This window comes from Myxine glutinosa, chromosome 8 (assembly GCF_964187855.1).
Source record: "Myxine glutinosa chromosome 8, kmMyxGlut1.1, whole genome shotgun sequence".
In the NCBI taxonomy this organism is placed as follows: Eukaryota; Metazoa; Chordata; class Myxini; order Myxiniformes; family Myxinidae; genus Myxine; species Myxine glutinosa.
Genome location: NC_136268.1, coordinates 109,110,525 through 109,133,307, shown reverse-complemented (window position 1 = coordinate 109,133,307; position 22,783 = coordinate 109,110,525). Strand labels below are relative to the sequence as shown.

Below are 22,783 nucleotides of genomic sequence, written 5' to 3'. Positions count from 1 at the left end.
GCTCGCCTCTCAGTCCGCCTGCCCCCCATGCTCGCCTCTCATTCCGCCTGCCCCCCATGCTCGCCTCTCAGTCCGCCTGCCCCCCATTTTCGCCTCTCATTCCGCCTGCCCCCCATGCTCGCCTCTCATTCCGCCTGCCCCCCATTTTCGCCTCTCATTCTGCCTGCCCCCCATGCTCACCTCTCATTTCGCCTGCCCCCCATGCTCGCCTCAGTCAGCCTGCCCCCCATTCTCGCCTCCAATTCCGCCTGTGATTGTAACCATCGCCAAGAAGCTGCTTCGACGGAACCGACGTTCTGTATCGAGTTGGATACATGACATATTTAACCGTTTTAATACGTCAGGATAAAAACCTTTTTTCGGTGAGGGGAAACCGAACGGTGTATTGGCCAAGGCTTCCGTATACGTTGTTGGTTCGTTTACGTATTCAGGTTTTGTAATTTATTTTTGACAGAGCACGTTTCTTAATATCAGGTGACTAGATTTAATATGAAGACAATTAGATGTATATTCTGTAAAAACTGAACGAATCATTGAATCAATCTCGGTGGATGCAATGATGCAATCGTTTTACTTCCTGGGCCTGGTCTAGTCGAGTCATCAGTCATGCGGAGTTCGCGGCTCAGTGCCGAACTGCTTATTGTAAGACTTTATCATTACATTCCATCTTATTCATGGTACCTTCACCTGTATACCTGTTGATGCGGGTCCAGTACCCACCACACTCTCACCCGCTTTCTCGAACACTTCGTGTCGCCACATGCTGAACTGAGCAATGCTGTGGTTCGACCCGGGCCTTGGATCGTTGTATGCGACCTGTGTGCATTATCTTGTCTGGCAGGACGAGGATGACTTGCCGTACGAGGAGGAGATCATTCGGAACCCGTACTCGGTCAAATGCTGGATGCGTTACGTGGATTTCAAGAAGGGATCGTCAAATCACGTGGTGAACCTGGTCTACGAGCGAGCGCTCAAGGAGCTCCCTGGGAGGTTCGTCTGGTCGCGCATAGATCGTGCTGATGTTGTTGTCACTGGCGTTGTTGTTGGTGTCACTGGCGTTGTTGTTGGTGTCACTGGCGTTGTTGTTGGTGTCACTGGCGTTGTTGTTGGTGTCACTGGCGTTGTTGTTGGTGTCACTGGCGTTGTTGTTGGTGTCACTGGCGTTGTTGTTGGTGTCACTGGCGTTGTTGTTGGTGTCACTGGCGTTGTTGTTGGTGTCACTGGCGTTGTTGTTGGTGTCACTGGCGTTGTTGTTGGTGTCACTGGCGTTGTTGGTGGTGTCACTGGCGTTGTTGGTGGTGTCACTGGCGTTGTTGGTGGTGTCACTGGCGTTGTTGGTGGTGTCACTGGCGTTGTTGGTGGTGTCACTGGCGTTGTTGGTGGTGTCACTGGCGTTGTTGGTGGTGTCACTGGCGTTGTTGGTGGTGTCACTGGCGTTGTTGGTGGTGTCACTGGCGTTGTTGGTGGTGTCACTGGCGTTGTTGGTGGTGTCACTGGCGTTGTTGGTGGTGTCACTGGCGTTGTTGGTGGTGTCACTGGCGTTGTTGTTGGTGTCACTGGCGTTGTTGTTGGTGTCACTGGCGTTGTTGTTGGTGTCACTGGCGTTGTTGTTGGTGTCACTGGCGTTGTTGTTGGTGTCACTGGCGTTGTTGTTGGTGTCACTGGCGTTGTTGTTGGTGTCACTGGCGTTGTTGTTGTTGTCACTGGCGTTGTTGTCACTGGCGTCGTTGTTGTTGTCACTGGCGTCGTTGTTGTTGTTACTGGCGTTGTTGTTGGTGTCACTGGCGTTGTTGTTGGTGTCACTGGCGTCGTTGTTGTTGTCACTGGCGTCATTGTCACTGGCATTGTTGGTGTCACTAGCATTGTTGTTGTCACTGGCGTTGCTGTCACTGGTGTTGTTGTTGTTGTTGCTGCTGCTTCTGCTTCTGCTGCTGCTGTTGCTGGTTTTACTTCTTCAACCCTTTTCCCTTCTTGCACAGCTACAAGCTCTGGTACAACTACCTGAAGTTGCGTCGGCGCCAGGTGAAAGGTCGATGTGTGACAGACTCAGCATTTGAGGACACAAACAGGTGTCACGAGAGATCCCTGGTGTTCATGCATAAGGTGCTTGAATCCGCCAACGGAAACCCTTATTTGTACAACAACTTTTTGAAGGCTTTTCATTTAATCTTTGATCTGATTCTTTCCTCATTTGTATTTTGTAGCATTGATTTGTTTGATTGATCGATTAATTAATTAATTATCTGGTGTGCAAGGGTCCTTGGTTCGGAGGACAGGCAGACAAACTTGCTTCATTAGCCCAAGCATGCGGAGCGATAAGCGGGTTTAAGCAATTGGTTCACTTCTGTCTCTTCACAATCGTCGGTTTATGATCGAGGAACAACTTTATTTCAATTGATTGTTATATTTTGAATTGTCCCGATTGTCCCGATCGCACATATGCGCGGGAGGAGTGAGATCATTTAATACGGCATGCCAAGAGCTAGAGGTCGCTTCTTATTTTCTATCCACTATCCATACTAGATTTGTCAGGGCAGCGCGGTCACAGTCAGTGCCAATCGGTCCCGGTGGACCAGCCCTTTCCCTATTGTCTCTCTCCCTCCTCTCTAACTCGAATTCTGTTGTGGCCCTGACTTCGTGAAGGCGGGGGTACACCATCCTAGATGGGTGGGATTTCTGGATCTCTCCTGGGAGATCAATCGGCTGTCTCCATGCCACGGGCTTGTTCAAGAGAACTGTCTGGGGTTATACGCCACTAAACTACAACTCCAGGCCACTAAAAGCAGGATTTCCCATCGTAAAGATGGAACGACTGGTGTGTTGCTCTGACGGTATAGTCATAAAATCGCATTAGGTATTTTTGATGCTTAACCACAACAAAGTTGATCATTGAAGAATAGAAGATCGTTTTAAGGCCATTTTCCCCGCTAGAGCGGGGGTTAGCCTTGCGGGCCCCATGACAATCATGGTTCCCTGTTTGAGGCAATGTTTTTTTTATGGCCGGATGCCCTTCCTGACGCCAACCCTTGGTCACGCTCTTCGATGCGCAGGGATACGGTGTACCTATTCTAAATCGGGGTACACACCGTGATCATTCATCCCAGCAAGCTGGTACTCAATTTGCCGACCTCGGAAGGATGACAGGCTGAGTCATGAGTCAACCCCCCTGGCGTTAATTCAGCGATCGACCAGGATTCGAACCCAGGATCCTGGGATCCCAAGCCGGCACCTTAACCGCTAAGCCAACACCAGGCTGATAATCGCACCAGGCATTGAGCGATAATCAAATCGATCATATGGATATTAAAGCACCAAAGCGCATGGACCATAATGATTGTTGGTGGTGTAAAGTAAAGCTCCTGTTGTGACGTGTACGTACTGATCCCCATCAGATGCCGCGGGTTTGGTTGGATTACTGCCAGTTCCTGATGGAACAGTGCAAAGTAACGCGTACCCGGCGTACGCTGGACCGTGCGCTCCGTGCTCTACCCGTCACTCAGCACTCCCGGATCTGGCCCCTCTACCTCAAGTTTGTCCGCAGTCACCCTCTTCCAGAGACGGCTGTACGCGTATACCGCCGGCACCTCAAGGCAAGTGCCATGTAACGAGGAGCTGTTTTGATGATGCATATGTACGAGGTCCAATGTTCTTAGCTTTTTTGCCACATTACCTCTTGGGAACTCTCCCTGATTGTCAACGTGATGCGTGATGATGACTTTAACATGTCCTTCCGGTCCTGATGTGGACCACCAAGAACAGTGGCTTTTGGTGCAGCAGAACAGCCGTTCACTTGTGGTGCAAAAGGGCAGCACTAGAGACATTTCAGTCAGCTATTCGTATGTGCTTGCACTCACGGGATGTTGACATTATATAAAACCATCTCATGCGTCTTGGGTTCCTGGCCGTGTGTCAGATCTCCGATGCGGTTTATTTGAGGCTTTAATTATCCCATAACATTAGTTTTGTCTAAAAGAGCGAGGCTCATGGAAGAGCAAGGTTGAACTGGCAGTGGGGTAGCAGGGCAACAATTGGGAAAGGATTAATGGGGGGTATAAAAGATAATGGGTCAGGATGGGGGATGATACGAGGTGGTAGTGTACTGCCTGCTTGAAGCTCTGGAGGAAACAATGGGAAAGAACTGCCCCTGGAAGGTCTAGTCAGCCTGGATTTTGGAAGTTTAACCACGAGTGGGTTACTTTAAAACAAGAGCAAAAGTCGAGCAGCGGTGTAGCCAGGCTTGTAAAATATTATAAAACCATAGCCTGGTGTTAGCTTAGCGGTTAGGGTGCCGGCTTGGGATCCTAGGATCCTGGGTTCGAATCCCGGTCGATCGCTAAATTAACGCCAGGGGGGTTGACAGCCTGTCATCCTTCCGAGGTCGGCAAATTGAGTACCAGCTTGCTGGGATGAATGATCCCGGTGTGTTCCCCGGTTTAGAATAGGTACACCGTATCCCTGCGCATCGTAAGAGGCGACTAAGGGTTGGCGTCAGGAAGGGCATCCGGCCATAAAAACATTGCCTCAAACAGGGAACCATGATTGTCATGGGACCCGCAAGGCTAACCCCCGCTCTAGCGGGGAAAATGGTCTTAAAACGATCATTCATTCATTCATTTTTCACAAACACATTATTAGCTTTTAAAACAGTCGCTAATGCTGCTTATAACATTAAACAAAGAAATTTGGAGGAATCTCGACATCCATGAGGTAAGTTTTACTTCCCGAACTGGGCGAAGATTTACTCTAATCTACATTATACCCCACAAGGGTTGGAGGTGTGCTCATTTACCAAGCAGCCGTTCCTTAAGGGTTTTGAATGGAGTGCTTGCTCAAATGCTTTAACCACTTGGTGATCTTTCCACAAGAAACTTGGTAAATGAACACACACCCAATGTTCTTGAGACCCGACCATAGATCGACTGTAATCTATGTACCCCAAAGAGGAATGACCCCTCCTGCCACTCCCGTAGTGTGCGGGTATACTTGTAAATTCAAATGTCGGTTGGTGAACTCAGCCGTCGTAATGACATCATAGATGGAATGACGTAATGGACACAAAACTGATATATTTTAACTTCCAGTAAGTTTGCAGTCACTACGAAGGAATTAGTGTTATGATTAGATTTACTATAATATTAATGTTACGTTATTATTTCGAAAATGATATTACTATCAAAAAACAGAGGCGAATTCCTTACTTCCTCGGTTATTAATATTAGTGCCGAACAACGCTCATCACTGATCATGAACCCCTTCAATCCATAAACCTTCAATTCACGACATTGGGATTAAAGTATTATGGTTATATTTACTGTATTATCTATATAATTATAGCGTAAGGACTCGACTTTGTTATCCCTTTTACGCCGCACCCAGTGACCCGATGCCCACGGCACTAATGGATTTACGATCTACGAACCGCGCTTTTTGTTTATCACGTACAGACATACTCGAAAAATCTGAATTAGCCGACGTTGGGGCCCAAAAGCATCCGATTAACTGCCGATACGACGCCATCTTACGACACCATCGTATTGGCGTCTGCTGGGCGAAGGCGAAGCGAGCCGTCCGCTGATTGGACAGTCGAGTGGTGTGAACATGGGTGGTGTGAACCAAATGGTCTTTTTATTCTCTTGAACATTTTAAATTAGGATATATAAGGAAACGTCTTTATCGTCATTTTAATAAAGTTAAATGGAGTGACGTTGCGATACTCGGGGTGCGTTGCATAAATCCTCGTAACTCAGAGAGGTGTAGCAGGTGGCGAGACGTAAGGAAGCTTAAAGATAACGAGCTGAAAACAGACGAACGATATGTCAATCTCTTTCTACACCGAACGGAAATAAAAGTATGAGAGCGGGAAGGCATGGCCTGAGCATTTTGAGCAGAGAGGACTGTTTGGACTTAACTTAAAGAGAAAAAATTGGAGCTTAAGCTTAACGGAAGAAGAAGATCCCATGAGCGCTCCCCTATGCCATCCATAATGGTACACTCTATCCATACACCACATCCTCCCTTCTGTGGATGTTCCACGGGTTTCGGCTAGTTATTATTATTACTATTACGAAAACTATACTACTGAAACGATACACTACTGTATTAAGAAACCTGGGCTTCATTTGTCTGTAGTGGTCCGAAGATGAAGCATAACGCCGAAGGCCTATACGTACCGTATTGCTGGGAGAGACGTAATGCCGATGCTTTCGATATTTCATGGTCATTTTAACAATCGGTTCGTTTGTGTTTCACACAGAATGAAAAACGTAAAGGTAGAGCATGTCGATTGTGATATATGACAGGTTCGACGATATGTTCGGCAAGAACGGCATATAAATCAAAATGGTGGTGGTGGAGAGTCAGCAGCCGCACCGCCGTAATGACATCAGACGTAATCACATCACCCTGTCATGTGACCAGATTCTCAGCTCTGATTGGTGTACGTTTGAGGGGACATACATACATACATACGGACGGACGGACGGACGGACAAACACCGTTCTAGACGGCTCTGCCCGATGGGCTACGCCGTAAAAACAACGTGCATGCTAAAGTAGATGGGGATGGTTTAAGGACTTGAGGGCAGAGGGATCAATGTTGGAAAAAAAAAAAACAAACCTTTAGATGCCATTTTTCCCCGCAAAGCGAGGGTTGGCCTTTTTTCGGGCACCGTGGTTATTGTTGTTTTTGTTGGTACCCTTTTTGAAGCAATGTTTTACGGCCGGATGCCCTTCCTGCCGCCAACCCTGTTTGTCGCCTTTTACGACAAACAGGGAATTACCAGTGAACTGGTACTCAATTAGCCGACCTCGGAAGGATGACAGGCTGAGTCAACCCCCCTGGCATTAATTCAGCGATCGACCGGGATTTGAACCCAGGATCCTTGGATCCTAAGCTGGCGCCCTAGCCGCTAAGCTAACACCAGGGTTAAATAACGCTTAATAACAATTAATGTTGGAAAAGAGGAGGAAAACACAGAGAGACCTACGGGGTGAAAGAAGCAGACCTTGTGCTTCGGTTTCATCGTGGAAGATTCCAATAGTGTTGAGGGTCTTATGTAGTGTGGAACATTCTCTGCTATTGGTTCAGGTTTCCTTTTCTGCCAGGTTTTCTTTTTGTTTGATTTGCTTTTGCATCAATATCTGACTATTCCGTGATTTGCAGCTCTCACCAGAGAATGCCGAGGAATACATCAACTACTTGGTGTCCATAGACCGTCTCGACGAGGCTGCCCTCCGTCTTGCTGCCATCGTAAATAACGACCGCTTTGTCTCTAAGAAGGGGAAGTCGAATCACCAGGTGAGTTAATGCTTCCGTGTAAGAGCAGGATCTATATCTGGCTATTTATATTTATGCTTTGACTCATTAATCCCAAGTTCAGCTGCATGGGCTGGTGTTGTTGAACAACACGTGTTAATGAAATTGCCTCGGATCACACACTATGTTTTACAAAGGATATCATTGGGGTGAGTACCCTATAAAACGAGCACAAACTTGGTTGGAGTGAAGATGTTCTGCCTTTTTTTCATGAAAATGTTTTCCACATGGTCAAAATTACTTGTCAGCACAAAAATGTAAAGCTTCGGGGCTGTGTTTTGTAGGTTGGGGAGGGTGGTGGGGGGTAGGGGGGGCTAAGAGGGCCACTGTTAAAATTAAAGTAAAACTCTACAGGTATCATCCGTCTGATATTCTGACAGGATGGTGTCGACGTAGTACACTTTTGAGTTATCCAGTTCGGGTTTGATTTTTGACCCTAGCGTTGTTATATTATTGACCGATAACTATATACTGTCAAACTGGTGCTTCGCAAGCAAGGTGTGGCATCACAAAGTGTGACGACCTTTGGGTGGATGATAAGCTGAGTATCCAATCTGCTAGAATTATGTATGTAAATATCCCATGGTGTTGATTGTGTAGAGTAGTTATTGCTGGAACTTTGAACAAATCACAAATTCCTACCAAGTTCAGTTGCGTTAGACTTGCCCAGCAGGTTTGTGAAAACTTGAGCTAAAGTGCATGGTTTTCATAGAATATTTACCCCGCACAATCCACTTGGTGCGAGCCAACTCTTCTGTTTTTAAAAGGTATTTTTTACTTTAATCTAATATGGCTGCCAGACCACGTGAGCGATGACATCATCAATTTACATTCTCGAATATAATTGCTGCGTAGATCATGCGCAATAAATTTCAAACTGACCAGACTAAGCGTTGTCACTATCGAAATATGACGTCATAATTGAGGCACTAATGACGTCATCATTGCCACCACTTATTGCCCATGTGGAGTTCTTACGATCAATTTTTCCCCCACGGAGCGGTTTCAAAGATAGAGTGGTGCAACGTTTTTCGTTTTTTAAAATTTTAAACAAGTCCCTTTTGTTTTGTATCCCTTACTCATCAATCTCAAACTCGCATCGTTTTCCTTTTTCTTTATCCATTTCAGCTTTGGCACGAGTTGTGCGAATTGATTTCCAAAAACCCAGACAAGGTGAAGTCTTTGGACGTCGGAGCCATTATCCGGGGTGGACTAACGCGCTTCACGGATCAACTCGGCCAACTGTGGTGCTCACTCGCCAATTACTACATCCACAGCGGGCACTTTGAGAAGGTCTTGTTACTGTAACATTTCAGTCAAACTTTGTTTAGTCTGTAAATCTCCTGTTCAGCAATCTTTGATTCTTTATACTTTTGGTGCAAGAAAATTCGGATGGAGTAGCCAAAGGAATTGTGTTTCTTTCTGAGCACCGTGATGCTCATCTCGGGTTCACAACCCATAAACTGTTTTGCCCATTATATGGTTGTGTAATGTGCTTAAGTGATTACTGTGCTTCCTGATAGGCCCGGGATGTGTACGAGGAGGCAATCCAGACTGTGACGACAGTGCGAGACTTCTCTCACGTGTTTGACGCGTTTGCCCAGTGTGAGGAAAACTTGATCAGTGCTCGCATCGAGTCCACCACCGAGCTTGGTCCGACTGAAGAAGGTGGTGATGTTTGCAAGTTTTGTAATATGGACTTCTTTTTTGATTTGTAACCATAAACTAAGCTCACTTGAGTACTTTTTGACTTCATCAATTGTTCAAAGGTGTATTTGCAGGACGAGGTCAGAGTCAAGGAAATGTGTTGCTTTGTAAACCTGAGCAGCTGCCAGGTAACCTTCCATAAGACCCGTAAATTAAGGTCAAGCTCCCCTTTTTCAGACGACGTGGACCTGGAGTTGCGTCTGGCACGGTTTGAGCTGTTGATGGACCGACGCCCGCTCCTGCTCAATAGTGTTCTACTTCGACAGAACCCTCACAATGTGCATGAATGGCACCGACGTGTGCAGCTGTACGAAGGACATCCTCGAGAGGTGCACAGAGTACAACCTGTGGATTCAACCTGCCCCTGCTCAGTTTCTATCTACAAGGACTTATTCTAGTTTTCTCATAAATTTCACTCTTTCTCTTTATTATTTGACGCACAACATCCCCGCTCTGTTTTTCATAACCATCCCACATTTCCTTCGCTGTAGTCATTCTCTCCCTCTCTTTCTCAATCCATCTTGCTCTCTTTCTTTCAGGAGACCACTGCTCCTTGCCTAAGATTTGACACGGATCTCCTTCTCCCTGCCGTTCCTTAGATCATTAACACCTTCACAGAGGCTGTGCAGACAGTGAACCCTGCCAAGGCCACGGGAAAACCACACACCCTATGGGTTGCCTTTGCCAAGTTTTATGAAGCTAATGACCAGTTGGACGATGTAAGTTTGCAGTATTGTTTGGTCGTCCAATTTGGGCTTTCGGAGAATTGGCTTTCCGGGAGTATCTTTGAGTCATAGTATGATATGGTGTGTTAAGAGTTTTGAAAAACATGCTAGGTTTCATCCAATGTGCATCAGCAATAGAACAAAAAACTGTGAAATGATTCTGTACACTCTCGCTGGGATGCATATGATTCCACAGGCACGGACTATCTTTGAGAAGGCCACCAAAGTAAACCTGCGTGCGGTAGACGACCTAGCTGCCGTGTGCTGCGAGTATGCCGAGATGGAGCTTCGGCACGAGAGCTACGACACTGCTCTGCGTCTCCTTCGGGTAGAGCCTTGTTTTGTTGGTATTGATCTCTAGTTGGGGCTTCGGATGTAACTGGAAATTCGGATTGTCCGTAGTACGTGGAAAACTTTTCTCCGGCACTGGAGAGAGAGTATCTGTGGAATGATGTTTGATTATTCCTTGGACCTCTTTTGCCCTTTTTCCTCTTTCCATCCTCAGCGAGCCACAGCTATGCCAGCACGCAAAGCAGATTACTTTGATCCCTCGGAGACTGTCCAGGCACGGTTGTACAAATCGCTAAAAGTTTGGTCCATGCTGGCTGATCTCGAAGAGAGTCTGGGAACCTTCAAGGTCTGTCCATTTGTATGTGGTATTCCTGAATGTTGTTTCAATGTCGTGGGGTAGCTTATTAGTAAGGACATTGGTCTGGCATTCCGGAGGTCATGGGTTTAAAATCTGCATGTGGGTAGCAGCATGATGTACTTTGATTCTGTTTCTGTAAACCAAGGCAGTCTCTAACAAGGAATCCCAGATGCACTGTCACGTCTGGGATTCCTTGTTGGAGAATCACATGGGACAAGTCGGCTACAATTAACCAAATCTCTCTGTTTGGTCTGTGCAGTCAACAAAGGCCGTGTACGATCGTATTATCGACCTCCGCATCACCACGCCGCAGATAATCATCAACTACGCCATGTTCCTCGAGGAGCACAACTACTTCGAGGAGAGCTTCAAGGTATCGGTGAATCCAGCACCTTGAGAAATGTGGTGTGGACCTCTGCTTGCCGAGCTGACACGACCATTCCTGGCAGGCGTACGAGCGGGGTGTGGCGCTGTTCCGTTGGCCCAACGTGTTTGACATTTGGAACACGTACCTGGTGAAGTTTATCGAGCGCTATGGGGGCAAGAAGCTGGAGCGCGCACGGGATCTGTTTGAGCAGGCCCTGGATGGGTGTCCACCAAAGTTTGCCAAAAGTGAGCACCACCGTTCTGTGTTTAGGTCTCCAACTAAAATTGGCTGAAAGCTTGGTCCGATTTCACGAACAAGCTCTATTGGAAATTGTGGTTTTCTGTAAAATTGAACGTTTAAAAAAAAAATTCTTTCCTTTTTTTCAGCCCTGTCTGTCTGCAAGCTAGATATCTCAAAAAATAGTGGATGGATTCGGACGAATTTTTTTGGATAGGTTGGGTATATGACAAGGACCAAGTGATTAGATTTTGGTGAAGAGCCGGATCTGGATAATATAATTTTTAAGTGATTCTTCACCATTGACAGATCGGGCCAAAACGATACATAGCATGATCTCAAAAAGTTGTGGACGGATTATGACAAACCTAGGTGGATGAGTTGGTTAGATGACGAGAACAGTCCGTTTAGATTTTGGTTCAAGTCCAAATTCAGATCCGGCCCATCAGTGGGATACAAAACGTAAACTGTTCAGTTGGCGGAGATATGTTCTCCACCAAATATATAGTCGAGGAGGTAATATATATATATATATATATATATATATATATAAATATAGTCTATAATATATATACAGTCACGTGAAAAAGTAAGTACGTACACCCCATGTAAAGTTTTGACTTGTTCAACATATTTCAACATACAGCTATTTGATCTTCATTTCAACAATATTGACAGATAAAGGTGATATAATATAACAAATATCATGAAACATTTACATTTTGTAGTCCATTGTATAATTTAAATAAACAAATGCAAATTTCGCATGTGGAAAAAGTAAATACACCCATACATTTATCACTACTTCAAATACCTAAAATTAGAATCAGGTGCACCAGCTCAGGTGCAAATGATTAGAACATCGTTAGAGAGGATCTCGGAGGAACCTGTCTTATATAAACCTCAGACATTTAGTTTGGTTTGCTCTGTTGTTGAAGTGTGCGGTGTCACCATGCCGAGACCAAAAGAGCTCTCTGAGGCCTTCAGAAAGAAGGTTATCGATGCCTACGAGTCTGGGAAGGGATTTAAAAAGATCTCCAAACAATTTGAAATCAATCATTCGACTGTCTGGAAGATCTACAAGTGGAGAAGATTCCACACAACTGCCAACTTGTTCAGGCCAGGCCGCCCCAGCAAGTTCAGCCCGAGAGCAGACCACAAAATGCTGAAAGAAGTCTCTAAGAACCCCAGAATGTCATCACGGGATCTACAGGTAGCTCTTGCCACTGTTGATGTCAAAGTGCACGAGTCTACCATTAGAAAGAGGCTGCACAAATTATCAACATGGGAGGTTTACCAGGAGGAAACCTTTGCTGTCCAGAAAGAACATCAAGGCAAGACTAAAGTTTGCCAATGAACACCTTTGCAAAGACCAGCACTTCTGGAACAATGTGCTCTGGACAGATGAGTCAAAGGTAGAGCTATTTGGCCACAGTACCAGAAGCCATGTTTGGCAAAAACCAAAGACAGCATTTGACCACAAGAACCTGATACCAACTGTAAAGCATGGTGGTGGAAATATTATGGTTTGGGGCAGCTTTGCTGCATCAGGGCCTGGGCAGCTCACCATCATAGAATCCACGATGAATTCTTCATTGTACCAGAGGGTGCTTGAGGATAATGTGAGGCCATCTGTCGGAAAGTTGAAGCTCAACCGAAGGTTGACCTTGCAACATGACAATGACCCTAAACATACCAGTAAATCCAACAAGGAATGGCTGAAAAGAAAGAAATGGAGGGTTCTGGAATGGCCAAGTCAAAGCCCGGATCTAAATCCCATCGAGATGTTGTGGGGGGAATTGAAAGGAGCTGTGCATGCAAGAAACCCCTCAAACATTGCACAGCTGAAAGAATTCTGCATGGAGTGGGCAAAAATTTCTCCCAGTCAATGTCAGAGACTGGTAGACAGTTAGAAACGCCTAATTGAGGTTGTTTCTGCCAAAGGGGGCAATACCACCTATTAGAGCCAAGGGTGTACTTTTTTCCACATGCAAAATTTGCATTTGTTTATTTAAATTATACAATGGACTACAAAATGTAAATGTTTCATGATATTTGTTATATTATATCACCTTTATCTGTCAATATTGTTGAAATGAAGATGAAATAGCTGTATGTTGAAATATGTTGAAAAAGTCAAAACTTTACATGGGGTGTACTTACTTTTTCACGTGACTGTATATTATTTTATATATATATATATATATATATATATATATATATATATATATATATATATCATAGAGTGTCAGAGAGCAGTATACCGGTATTTAGGATTGCAAAGCAGATAGCGAAAGAGGTGTGATGTGATGGGGTTGTTTTACTTGAAGGATGAAGTGGGACAAATAGTTGTGGACCCAGATGGAATTAAAGGAAGATGGAAGAGATATATGGAAATGCTGTTGAATGCAGAGAATGAATGGGATGGCAACATAGGGAGTAACCCTTTAGGACCGGCAGAGAAGATAACTGAGAAGGAAGTTGAGGAAGCGATAAAAGCAATGAAGAGTAGAAAAGCGGGAGGGCCGACGGGAGTTGTGGGAGATATGTTGAAGGCAGCAGGAAGTTGGGGTGTGAAGAGAATGACAGAGATCTGTAATCTGGTGGTGAAAGAAGACCGCATTCCAGTGGATTGGGAACTGAGTACCCTTGTCCCTCTATACAAGGGGAAAGGTGACCCTCTGGACTGTGGCTCGTATCGAGCGATCAAGTTATTGGAGCATGGAATGAAGGGATTGGAAAGGGTGGTGGAGAGGAGGATAAGGAAGAAAGTGAAGATTGACAAAATGCAGTTTGAATTTATGCCAGGAAGAGGAATGACGGACGCTCTTTTTATTGAGGTAGTTGCAGGAGAAGTATATGGAGAAGAGGAAGAAGTTGTTTCTTGGGTTTGTCGATCTGGAGAAAGCATTCGATAGGGTTCCACAGGAAGTAGTGACATGGGCATTGAGGAAGTTAGGAGTTGAGGAATGGTTGATCAGAGTAGTGATGGCAATGTACGAAAGAGCGCGCACAGCTGTAAGGACGAAGGACGGGAACAGTCGTGAGTTTGAGGTGAAGGTGGGAGTGCATCAGGGGTCGGTACTAAGTCCACTACTATTTGTAGCTGTGATGGAGGTGCCGGCTCGGAATGTAAAGGAGGGTTTACCGTGGGAGTTTTGTTTGCAGATGATCTGGTGTTGATTGTGGAAAGTATGGATGGACTGAAGGAAAAGATGAACAAGTGGAAGGAATGTAAGGAGACAAAAGGTCTGAAGGTGAATATTGGAAAGATGAAGATGATGGCAAGTGGTAAAACATGTGGTGAGGTGGAAAGAACTGGGAAGTGGCCGTGTGCTGTGTGCAGGAAGGGTGTCGGAGTGAACTCCATTCAATGTACAATGTGCACTGAGTGGGTTCATCAAAAATGTAGTGGTCTGAGAGGGTCATTAACCAGTGTGGCAGCTACATTCAAATGTAAGGTGTGCACAGAGGGAGCTGCAGATGGAGGAAATGTTGAGTTGTATCTTGGAGACGGCGTGAAGCTGGAAGGTATGAAAACATTTTGCTACCTCGGAGACATGCTGAATGGAGAAGGTGGATCAGACTCGGCAACGGTTGCTGGAGTGAGATGTGCATGGAAGAAGTTTCGGGAACTGAGTGGTGTGCTGATGAGGAGGGGAGTGTCGTTGAAACTGAAGGGAAAGGTGTATGCTGCATGTGAGAAGTGTTATGATTTATGGGAGCGAGACATGGGTAATGAACGCAGAGCAGCAACAAAGGCTGGAAAGGGTGAAAATGTGAATGGTTCGGTGGATGTGCGGAGTATCGTTGAGAGAGGAAGACAAATGATGAATTGCGAAAGATGATGGGAATAGAGCCTGTGATTGATGCTGTGAAGAGAAACAGTGTGAGATGGTTTGGTCATGTGTTGAGGAAGGATGAAAGTGATTGGTTGAGAAGAGTGATGGAAATGAATGTAGAAGGAAGTAGAGTACAAGGAAGACCGAGAAAGACTTGGCTAAAGATGGTGGAAGAAGAAATGCGGGCAAGGGGGTTAACAAGGGGAGATGCAGAAAATAGGGCAAAATGGAGAAGATTGTCATGGGGACTGCAAGGCTAACCCCTGCTCTCGCAGGGAAAATGGCCTTAAAATGCCTGTTGTTTGTTGATAAAAAGAGTAGTTCGTGTTCGGAAGCGTTGTTGTATTTGTGTATTGTATACAGTCCTTATAGAAGCCTGGTGTTAGGCTAGCGGCTAGGGTGCCAGCTTAGGATCCTAGGATCCTGGGTTCGAATCCCGGTCGATCGCTGAATTAACGCCAGGGGGGTTGACTCAGCCTGTCATCCTTCCGAGGTCGGCTAATTGAGTACCAGTTCACTGGTAATTCCCTGTTTGTCGTAAAAAGGCGACAAAAAGGGTTGGCGGCAGGAAGGGCATCCGGCCGTAAAACATTGCTTCAAAAAGGGGACAAAAAAACAACAACCACGGTCCCCGAAAAAGGCCAACCCCCGCTTGCGGGGAAAAATGGCCTCTGAAGGTTTTTTTTTTTTTTTTTTTAATACAGTCCTTATAGAAAGTCGGCAACCCATTTCAAATTTTTCACCTTTTGTTCCCTTATAGCCTGGAATTAAAATGCATTAAATCAGACTTTTTCTACCTTTATTTACACATTGTAACCCACAACCTCCAAGTGGAACATAAATTCTACAAATTTCAGAAAATTAATTTAAAATACAAAACTAATATGTTGGTTGAGTTAGTGTCCCACCCTCCTCATAGCAAATGTAAATTAGCTCAAGTGTAAACAGTCACCTTCAAAATCACACACCAAGTTAATTGGCCTCCACCTTTGTTAAATTCGAGTGATTCTGATTATTTCAGAATAAAATCGGCCGTTCCTGTATGTTTCCTCTGCTGGGTAGTGCATTTCACAGCAAAGACAACCATGGGCACCAAAGAGCTTCTTCTTTTCTTTCTTTTTTTGTATACAGAGTCGAGGCTTGTGAAAGAGCTAACATTTATCAAACAAACAAATCAAACAAGCAAACAAAGTATATAAAAAGGGGAGCTGTCGACAAGATGGGGAGAGAAGGGGAGGAAGCACACAAAACATTTGAGAGCAGGGACATTGGGAGATGTTTTTGGAGGGAGAGGGCCTGGGGGGAGGCAGGATAGGTATAAAACGCAAGGACACCAAGGACTTCCAGGAAAGAAGTCAAAAGTCACCTCAAAAAAGTGGATTTGGGGTGAAATTAGCGGGGGTAGAAAAGATCAAGGTTTTGGATTGGGGAAGATAAGAGATGGTGGTGAACAGCCGTTTTAAAGACCTGGAGGGAGGAGTAGGATTGAAGAGAGTGAGGGAGTTTGTTCCAGAGGCGGGAGAAAAGAGGAATGAAGGAGTGAAGGTGAGACCTTCAGTGAGAAGGTGAGAAGTGAAGGTGAGCTTTCAAAAGACCTCCGGATAAAGGTGTGGAAAGGCACAGATCAGGGCATGGGTACAAAAATATTTCAAAGGCCTTGAATATCCCTTGGAGCACAGTCAAGACAATCATTAAGAAGTGGAAGGTGAATGGCACCACCAAGACCCTGCCTAGATCAGGTTGTTCCTCCAAACTGGATGACCAAGCAAGTAGGAGACTGATCAGAGATCAAAAAGCTGCAGGCCTTTATGGCAAAGACTGTTCACTGTGTGTATTTGACACCAATATCCCAAGGACTCCACAAGTCTAGCTTGAAGGTGAGGGTGGCAAGAAGGAAGTCATTACTCAAACAAGCCCACCTTGAGTCCCGTTTGAGGTATGCAAAAAAACTACGAGATTCTGAAGCCATGTGGCAAAACGTTTTGTGGTCTGACGAAACCAAGATGGAACTTTTTGGCCTAAATGTTTGGTGCAAACCCAACACAGCACATCACCCAAAGAACACAATCACTACTGTGAAGAATGGTGGTGGCAGTATCATATTAAGGGGATGTTTCTCATAAACAGGGACTGGGGCGCTTGGCAGGATAGAAGGGAAAATGGATTGTGCAAAATACAGAAAAATCCTCGAGGAAAACCTGCTTCCCTCTGCAAGAAAGCTGATATTTTGACGGAATTTCACCTTTCAGCATGACAACTCAAAGCACACAGCCAAAGATACACTGTAGTGGCGAACGAACAAAAAGATAAATGTCCTTGAGTGGCCCAGTCAGAGCCCCGACCTGAATCCAATCGAAAATCTGTGGCATGAATTGAATATTGCCGTTCATCAACACTCCCCACACAACGTTACTGAGCTTGAACAGTTTTATACAGAAGAATGAGCAAATATTGTCCAATCAAGGTGTACAACGTTGGTAGAGACCTTTCCCAACAGACTCACAGCTGTAATTGCTGTCAAAGGTGTTTCCACCAAGTATTAACTCAGGGGGTGGATACTTATCCAACCAACACATTCTGGTTTTGTATTTTTAATTAATTTTTTGAAATTTGTAGAACTTGTTTTTCACTTGGAAGTTGTGGGTTACGATGTGTAAATAAAGGTGGAAAAAGTCTGATTTAATGCAATTTAATTCCAGGCTATAAGGGAACAAAAGGTGAACATTTTGAAAGGGGGTGTGGGCTTTCTATTGGCATTGTACTTTAAGGTGGTGGCAGACTGCTCAGGTATGTTTAGTTAGCCACTGTTGTTGGCACAAAGGATGAACTTGAAATGAGTTAAAGCTTTTTATTATAATATTGACTCAAAAGGCCTCTAATGGCCTAATGAAAAATGGCCTCTAAACGGTGGTATTGACTCGAAAGGATACTAATGTGAGCTTTTTTGTACACTTGCTATCCACCGACATCCATAAACTTAGACATATTCCTGTTGTACGCCAAGCTGGAGGAGGAACACGGGCTGGCGCGTCACGCCATGGCGGTGTACGATCGTGCAACAAGCGCTGTCGAATCCGGGGAACGTTACGACATGTTCAACATCTACCTGCGCCGTGCTGCTGAGATATACGGAGTTACATATACACGTGCCATCTATCAGAAGGCGGTTGAGGTGGGGAATGTTGTGCTGATTGACGATTGTCGTCGATTTGAAACGACTCTTCTTTGCTTTACTCATAGAACGTTTATCGACATGCTACACATATACAACGGTGATGTTGAAACGTCCAGCTTTAGAAAAACTGTCCATTTATATTTCATGATGTTTCGCTATCACATTCCAACTTATAGAATTGGTTCCGTTGTCGACCGTGACGATGTTGGCCCTTCAGATGCTGCCGGACAATCAGGCACGGGACATGTGTATCCGGTTCGCGGATATGGAATGCAAGCTTGGCGAAATCGATCGTGCCCGTGCGATCTACTCGTACTGCTCACAGATGTCTGACCCTCGTGTGAGTGCACAGGAGGGCCGGTTAAAGGAATCTGCGATAAAATGGCGATTGAATTTGATGGAGCATTGTGAATATTATATGATGTTTATCGATCCTTTTCACCCCAGTTCGAATTGTCATGTATCCGATTGCTTTCAATGCGTCTCGTCCTTACGTAACATATGATGTGCCAGGTGACGGCCAGCTTCTGGCAGACGTGGAAGGAGTTCGAGATCAAGCACGGTAACGAGGACACGGTGCGAGAAATGTTACGAATCAAGCGCAGTGTACAGGCCACGTACAACACTCAAGTCAACTTCATGACGGCACAAATGCTTGCAGTCTCTGGTTCTGCTGCACCGGGCACGGGTGAGACCAAGACAAAGTCCGGCCAGTTTGGGTTATCTTTTACGTTGAGACTCGTACTTCTGCGGGGTTACTGGTTCAGAAATTAACAGTAAGGTAGAGGGAAATGGGCCGACAACTCGATGCACTACATTATGAAATAATGAGGATGTAGTTGCAGAAGACACAGCAGGCTTTGTCGGACAGGGTGGGAAGAACACGAAACAAACTAGATGGTATTCATAGAAAACCTATGAATACCATCTGCATAGATGGTATTCATCGGACTGGCCTGCACAGTTAAATTGGTGCGAGCCAACTTTTCTGTTTTTGAAAAATTTTCTTTGATCTAATATGGCTGCCAGACCACGTGAGTGATTACATCATAAATTTATATTCTCTAATATAATTGTTGTGTAGATCACGCTCAATAAATTTCAAACTGATCAGACGAAGTGTTGCCCCTGTCGAATTATGACGTCATCGTTAACAACACCTATTCCCCACATTGAGTTCTTTACAATGAGCCACGTTTCAATTTTTTTCCATGGAGCGGTTTCGGAGATTTAGAGGTGCAACGTTTTTTGGTTTTCCAAGATGGCACTTATACCACGTGACCAATGACGTCATAATTGTCATTAAATATTCTTGAGGAGGAAGTGCTCCTTCAGTGAAAATTTCGTGTCCATCAGACCAATAGTTGCAGAGAAAAAAAAGTTTACTGATCGGATGAAGCGTTGTACTTGTCGAGTTGTGACGTCATAACGAAGGCACCGATGGCATTATCATATCTTATTCCCCATGGGGAGTACTTGACAACGAGCCATGTTTCAACTTTTTCCATGGAGTGGTTTCAGAGATATAGAGGTGCAATATTTTTCAAAGATGGTGCCCATACCACGTGGCATATGATGTCATAGTTATCACTACAATTCTAAAGGTGGGGGCGCTCCTATGGTGAAAATTGGGTCAATCGAACCACTGGTTGCCGAGAAAATGAATTTTTTTAATGCAGACACGCCACACGTGCACAACCGGATGCCGAACCCTGCTTTTCGCTTCGCGAGTGCAGGGTATATATTGGTTCCGTCCGAATTGAAAGCCCCACATGAAAACGTTGCCTCCTTTGCATTGTTAGTTGGTCTTGCCCTGGCAAGAGTGGAGTCCCTCATTGTAGGCCCTACAATTCACAGCCCAAGTCCTCCCTTAAAGTGAAAAAGTGCAAAACAAATAATATTCACACGTTTTGTATTTAATGCTACACAAACTGACAACCGTTGCACCTTCACGAGATTTATCTTCCTTTTTTGAGGTTTGATCTCTTCGTGCATTGCGTATGTGGTACTGGCTTTTCAATCCTGTAATTTTGGCACGTCACACTTCTGCCAATGTAGGCCTCAACTGGTTCAACACCAAGTCGGTGAGTTATTTATTTTTCTCTGTCTCTGCTGATGCCATCATAGATTTGGTGTTTATTGGTAAATCATGTTTGTGTGTTTCGTATGCAGTGTCCGATTTGGCACCTGGGCGCACCGACGAAATGCGGATGCTCGAACAAAAAGCTCATAGACTCGCAGGAGAGGCGGAAAAAGACAAGCCCAAGGAGAAGATCCTTTTTGTCAGGTAGGTGGTGGTTCATTATGGAAGGTGTTTCTGGATTGAGGGAACAGATATTTATGAAATCATCTTGTCAGTGGGGAAGATCCATGAGATTCAAAACTGAAGGCACCAACTGGTGCAACTGCTCAGCGAGCAAGGCTCAGGTCTGACGTTTCGACCCCTGCACACGGTCTTCAATGAGGACCGTGTGGGCATCATGTGACGGATGTTCAATATCTCACCAAGGGCGTAGAGCATCACATGATTTCTCACACTTCTGCTCAGCCTCAATCTTTCAAGTGAAAATACATTCTTGAACCATTGGCGAGCCTGGATTCCATCAAAAACAAATTTGAACTGATGCTCCACAATTCTTTTACTTTGGTCTGGTCAGTGAGGCATCATTTGTGATTGTGCACAGGGGAGATACAACGCAGAACGAACTGGAACAGCTGACGCAGCAACAGGCAAACCCGGATGAAATCAATATTGATTCTGACGGAGGATCAGACAAGGAACCAGACGGTAAGACACTCGAACCCGCTTAAAATAAACCTTCGCTCTCCTCATACCATGCTTATTGAAAACTCACTCCGAGGCATTGTGCAAGCGTTTGGGAGATGGAGCTCGAAACTGATTTTCCTACTTTTTTTTTCTTCTTTTCTTTTCTTTGCAGAAGTGCAACTTGAACAGAAAACCGTGCCAACAGAAGTTTTTGGTGGGCTCAAACAGGACTGAAGCTGCGTCTTGTGACTCCAAGTCGCGTTCGCTTGTGCTCTGCATCACTCAAGTGATTATCTTCCTGTCGATCCTACCCAGTTGGTAGAAACCTTCATCCCGACTCCCCCTTCGTAAATAAAGTTTAAACCCATCCTTTTTACAGCCACCACGGTGAGTGGTGAAAACTCCAGACACGAGTTAGTGTTTCCATGCTTTTATTAGCAGAAGTTTAAAATGCTGATTTATCACACATTCTCCCTTTTCATATACTCATTTCTACAAGCAGGCCTGGTCCATAATTGGGCTTTTCCTTTTGCCTATGTACACTGAGGAATCGGTATTAAAACTGCAATTTCTACATCCTTGTATGAAGCTATAGTTTAAATATTATCCTTTACAAAAAGAAGAGCATGCATTCATAATTTGCTGTTACACCATGTGCAGAGCGTTTAGCAGTTTAAACTGTGGTCCCCAACCCAATCTCGACGAACGGAAAGTTACAGGAAAAGACTCGTCACGCTACACTGGGAAGCACTCGATGGCTGCAACTGCGGAACTTAATCGGGCATACCATGTAAATAAACTACGATAAATACAAAAACATTTGTGCCTCAAGCACAATTATGGGAATGAAAATACACACAGGATTACATGGGAAGGGACGACGAGCAGCACCCATGATTGCTTCCTGATTCGACAAGCACGTCGCACTATATGGGCTTGGGTTGAAACACTTGGGGACCGTACCAGCCCTGCTGTGTTAAAAGTGCCCTTTATTGGCCTTGATGTCCAGGTGGACCGTAAGTACTGTAGGAACTTCCTCAATGGCCCCCTCAAGAATGCGGATTAAAAAAGTGAATAATTGCCTGGCTTGCGATTTTAAAGTCGAACTCAGTGTTGAATACAGTATTAGTGTTCACAGGTGCAACGGAATAGGCGACAGGTCGGTAAAAGGGAATGGTCTCCAAGTATCAAAAAAGTTCATTTGATACAAGTATTCAGCACCTATTTCCAAGCGCTGCATTCAGTAGTTTCCTTGTGTAGTGCATTTCAAATTTCAAACGAAGGAATCCATGAAGCAACAGGACCAAAATCCTGTTGTCAGATAAAGCTTAATTTGTTCTGAATTGTGCAAAACAATACAAAGGAACATTTACAGCTTCCATAATTGTGGCTTGACTTCCAGCAAAGCACCATTCTCTCCCCAAGTCTCCCTCTCCCACCTCGCACAATTAATCCTAAAGCAAAACCCTGCAGTAAGCCCCACGTATCAGCAACGTCACCCGTGAGACTCGAAAAACATCCATCAGTGAGGGTGGGAGGAAAGAGCTGAAAGAGTTGGGAATGAAAACACCCAGTGGGCAGATATGGCTGGCAGCCCTAACAACAACTACATCGAAGGAGAGAGAAAACAGACAAACTGGCTTCCATGCTAGGCCTTGGATGGTCCAGATTTCCATGGGGTTGAGGTGTTTGTCGGCATCGACATGCGCCGTGGATGCCACAGGTGGTTGTAGATAGTAAGCGCATCCATACTGACGGAGACGCTGCGTGCGGGCACCGCTGTAAACTGTTTGCGGCTGGAGCTGTATTTGTAGAGACCATCGACCATGTCAGGGGTGATGGTCTTCGGGCCGACGCCAGAGAGACGGGTGATGGATTCCGACTCGGGAATAAATGAGTACAGCGCACGATACTGGCAACCAACATCACGGAACAGGATGAGGAAGTGGTTTGCATCACAGGCATCGAGGACCTGCAAGGAGAGTGGCCCAGGAGGACAA

The 22,783-nt window shown here is 45.2% G+C and overlaps 2 protein-coding genes across 11 annotated transcripts in view; one reads left to right on the top strand and one right to left on the bottom strand.

The window, feature by feature from the left end:
• Window positions 1-516: 516 nt before the first annotated feature.
• Window positions 517-21,357, top strand: XAB2 (XPA binding protein 2). Of its 2 annotated transcripts, XM_068125078.2 has the most exons (19): window positions 517-642; window positions 842-990; window positions 1,980-2,103; window positions 3,393-3,590; window positions 7,162-7,296; window positions 8,443-8,607; window positions 8,838-8,982; window positions 9,199-9,350; window positions 9,621-9,740; window positions 9,943-10,074; window positions 10,252-10,383; window positions 10,655-10,768; window positions 10,845-11,007; window positions 17,823-18,013; window positions 18,234-18,356; window positions 18,530-18,704; window positions 20,189-20,303; window positions 20,701-20,804; window positions 20,956-21,357. In XM_068125078.2, exons 1-19 carry the CDS (start codon window positions 607-609, stop codon window positions 21,015-21,017), a joined length of 2,535 nt encoding a protein of 844 aa, XP_067981179.1. In that variant the 5' UTR covers window positions 517-606; the 3' UTR covers window positions 21,018-21,357. The 2 variants fall into 2 exon arrangements, with proteins under 2 accessions (XP_067981179.1, XP_067981181.1); XM_068125080.2 differs by lacking the exon at window positions 3,393-3,590.
• LOC137432833 (calmodulin-regulated spectrin-associated protein 2) overlaps window positions 21,198-22,783 on the bottom strand; it is a 40,072-nt gene continuing 38,486 nt past the window's right edge. For all 9 annotated transcript variants that reach the window (XM_078783663.1, XM_078783662.1, XM_078783666.1 and 6 more), the window contains one exon: window positions 21,198-22,755. In XM_078783663.1, the coding sequence (XP_078639789.1) occupies window positions 22,432-22,755 (324 nt within the window). In that variant the 3' untranslated portion in view covers window positions 21,198-22,431. The remainder of the gene's footprint in view (window positions 22,756-22,783) is intronic.

Excerpts from the sequence above, each read along its gene's own strand:
- XAB2 (XM_068125078.2), top strand. The coding sequence starts at position 607 with ATGCGGAGTTCGCGGCTCAGTGCCGAACTGCTTATT. Across the intron at positions 10,384-10,654 it reads AGAGTCTGGGAACCTTCAAG|TCAACAAAGGCCGTGTACGA; the intron begins GTCTGTCCATTT and ends TGGTCTGTGCAG. Across the intron at positions 18,705-20,188 it reads TTCTGCTGCACCGGGCACGG|TGTCCGATTTGGCACCTGGG; the intron begins GTGAGACCAAGA and ends TTTCGTATGCAG.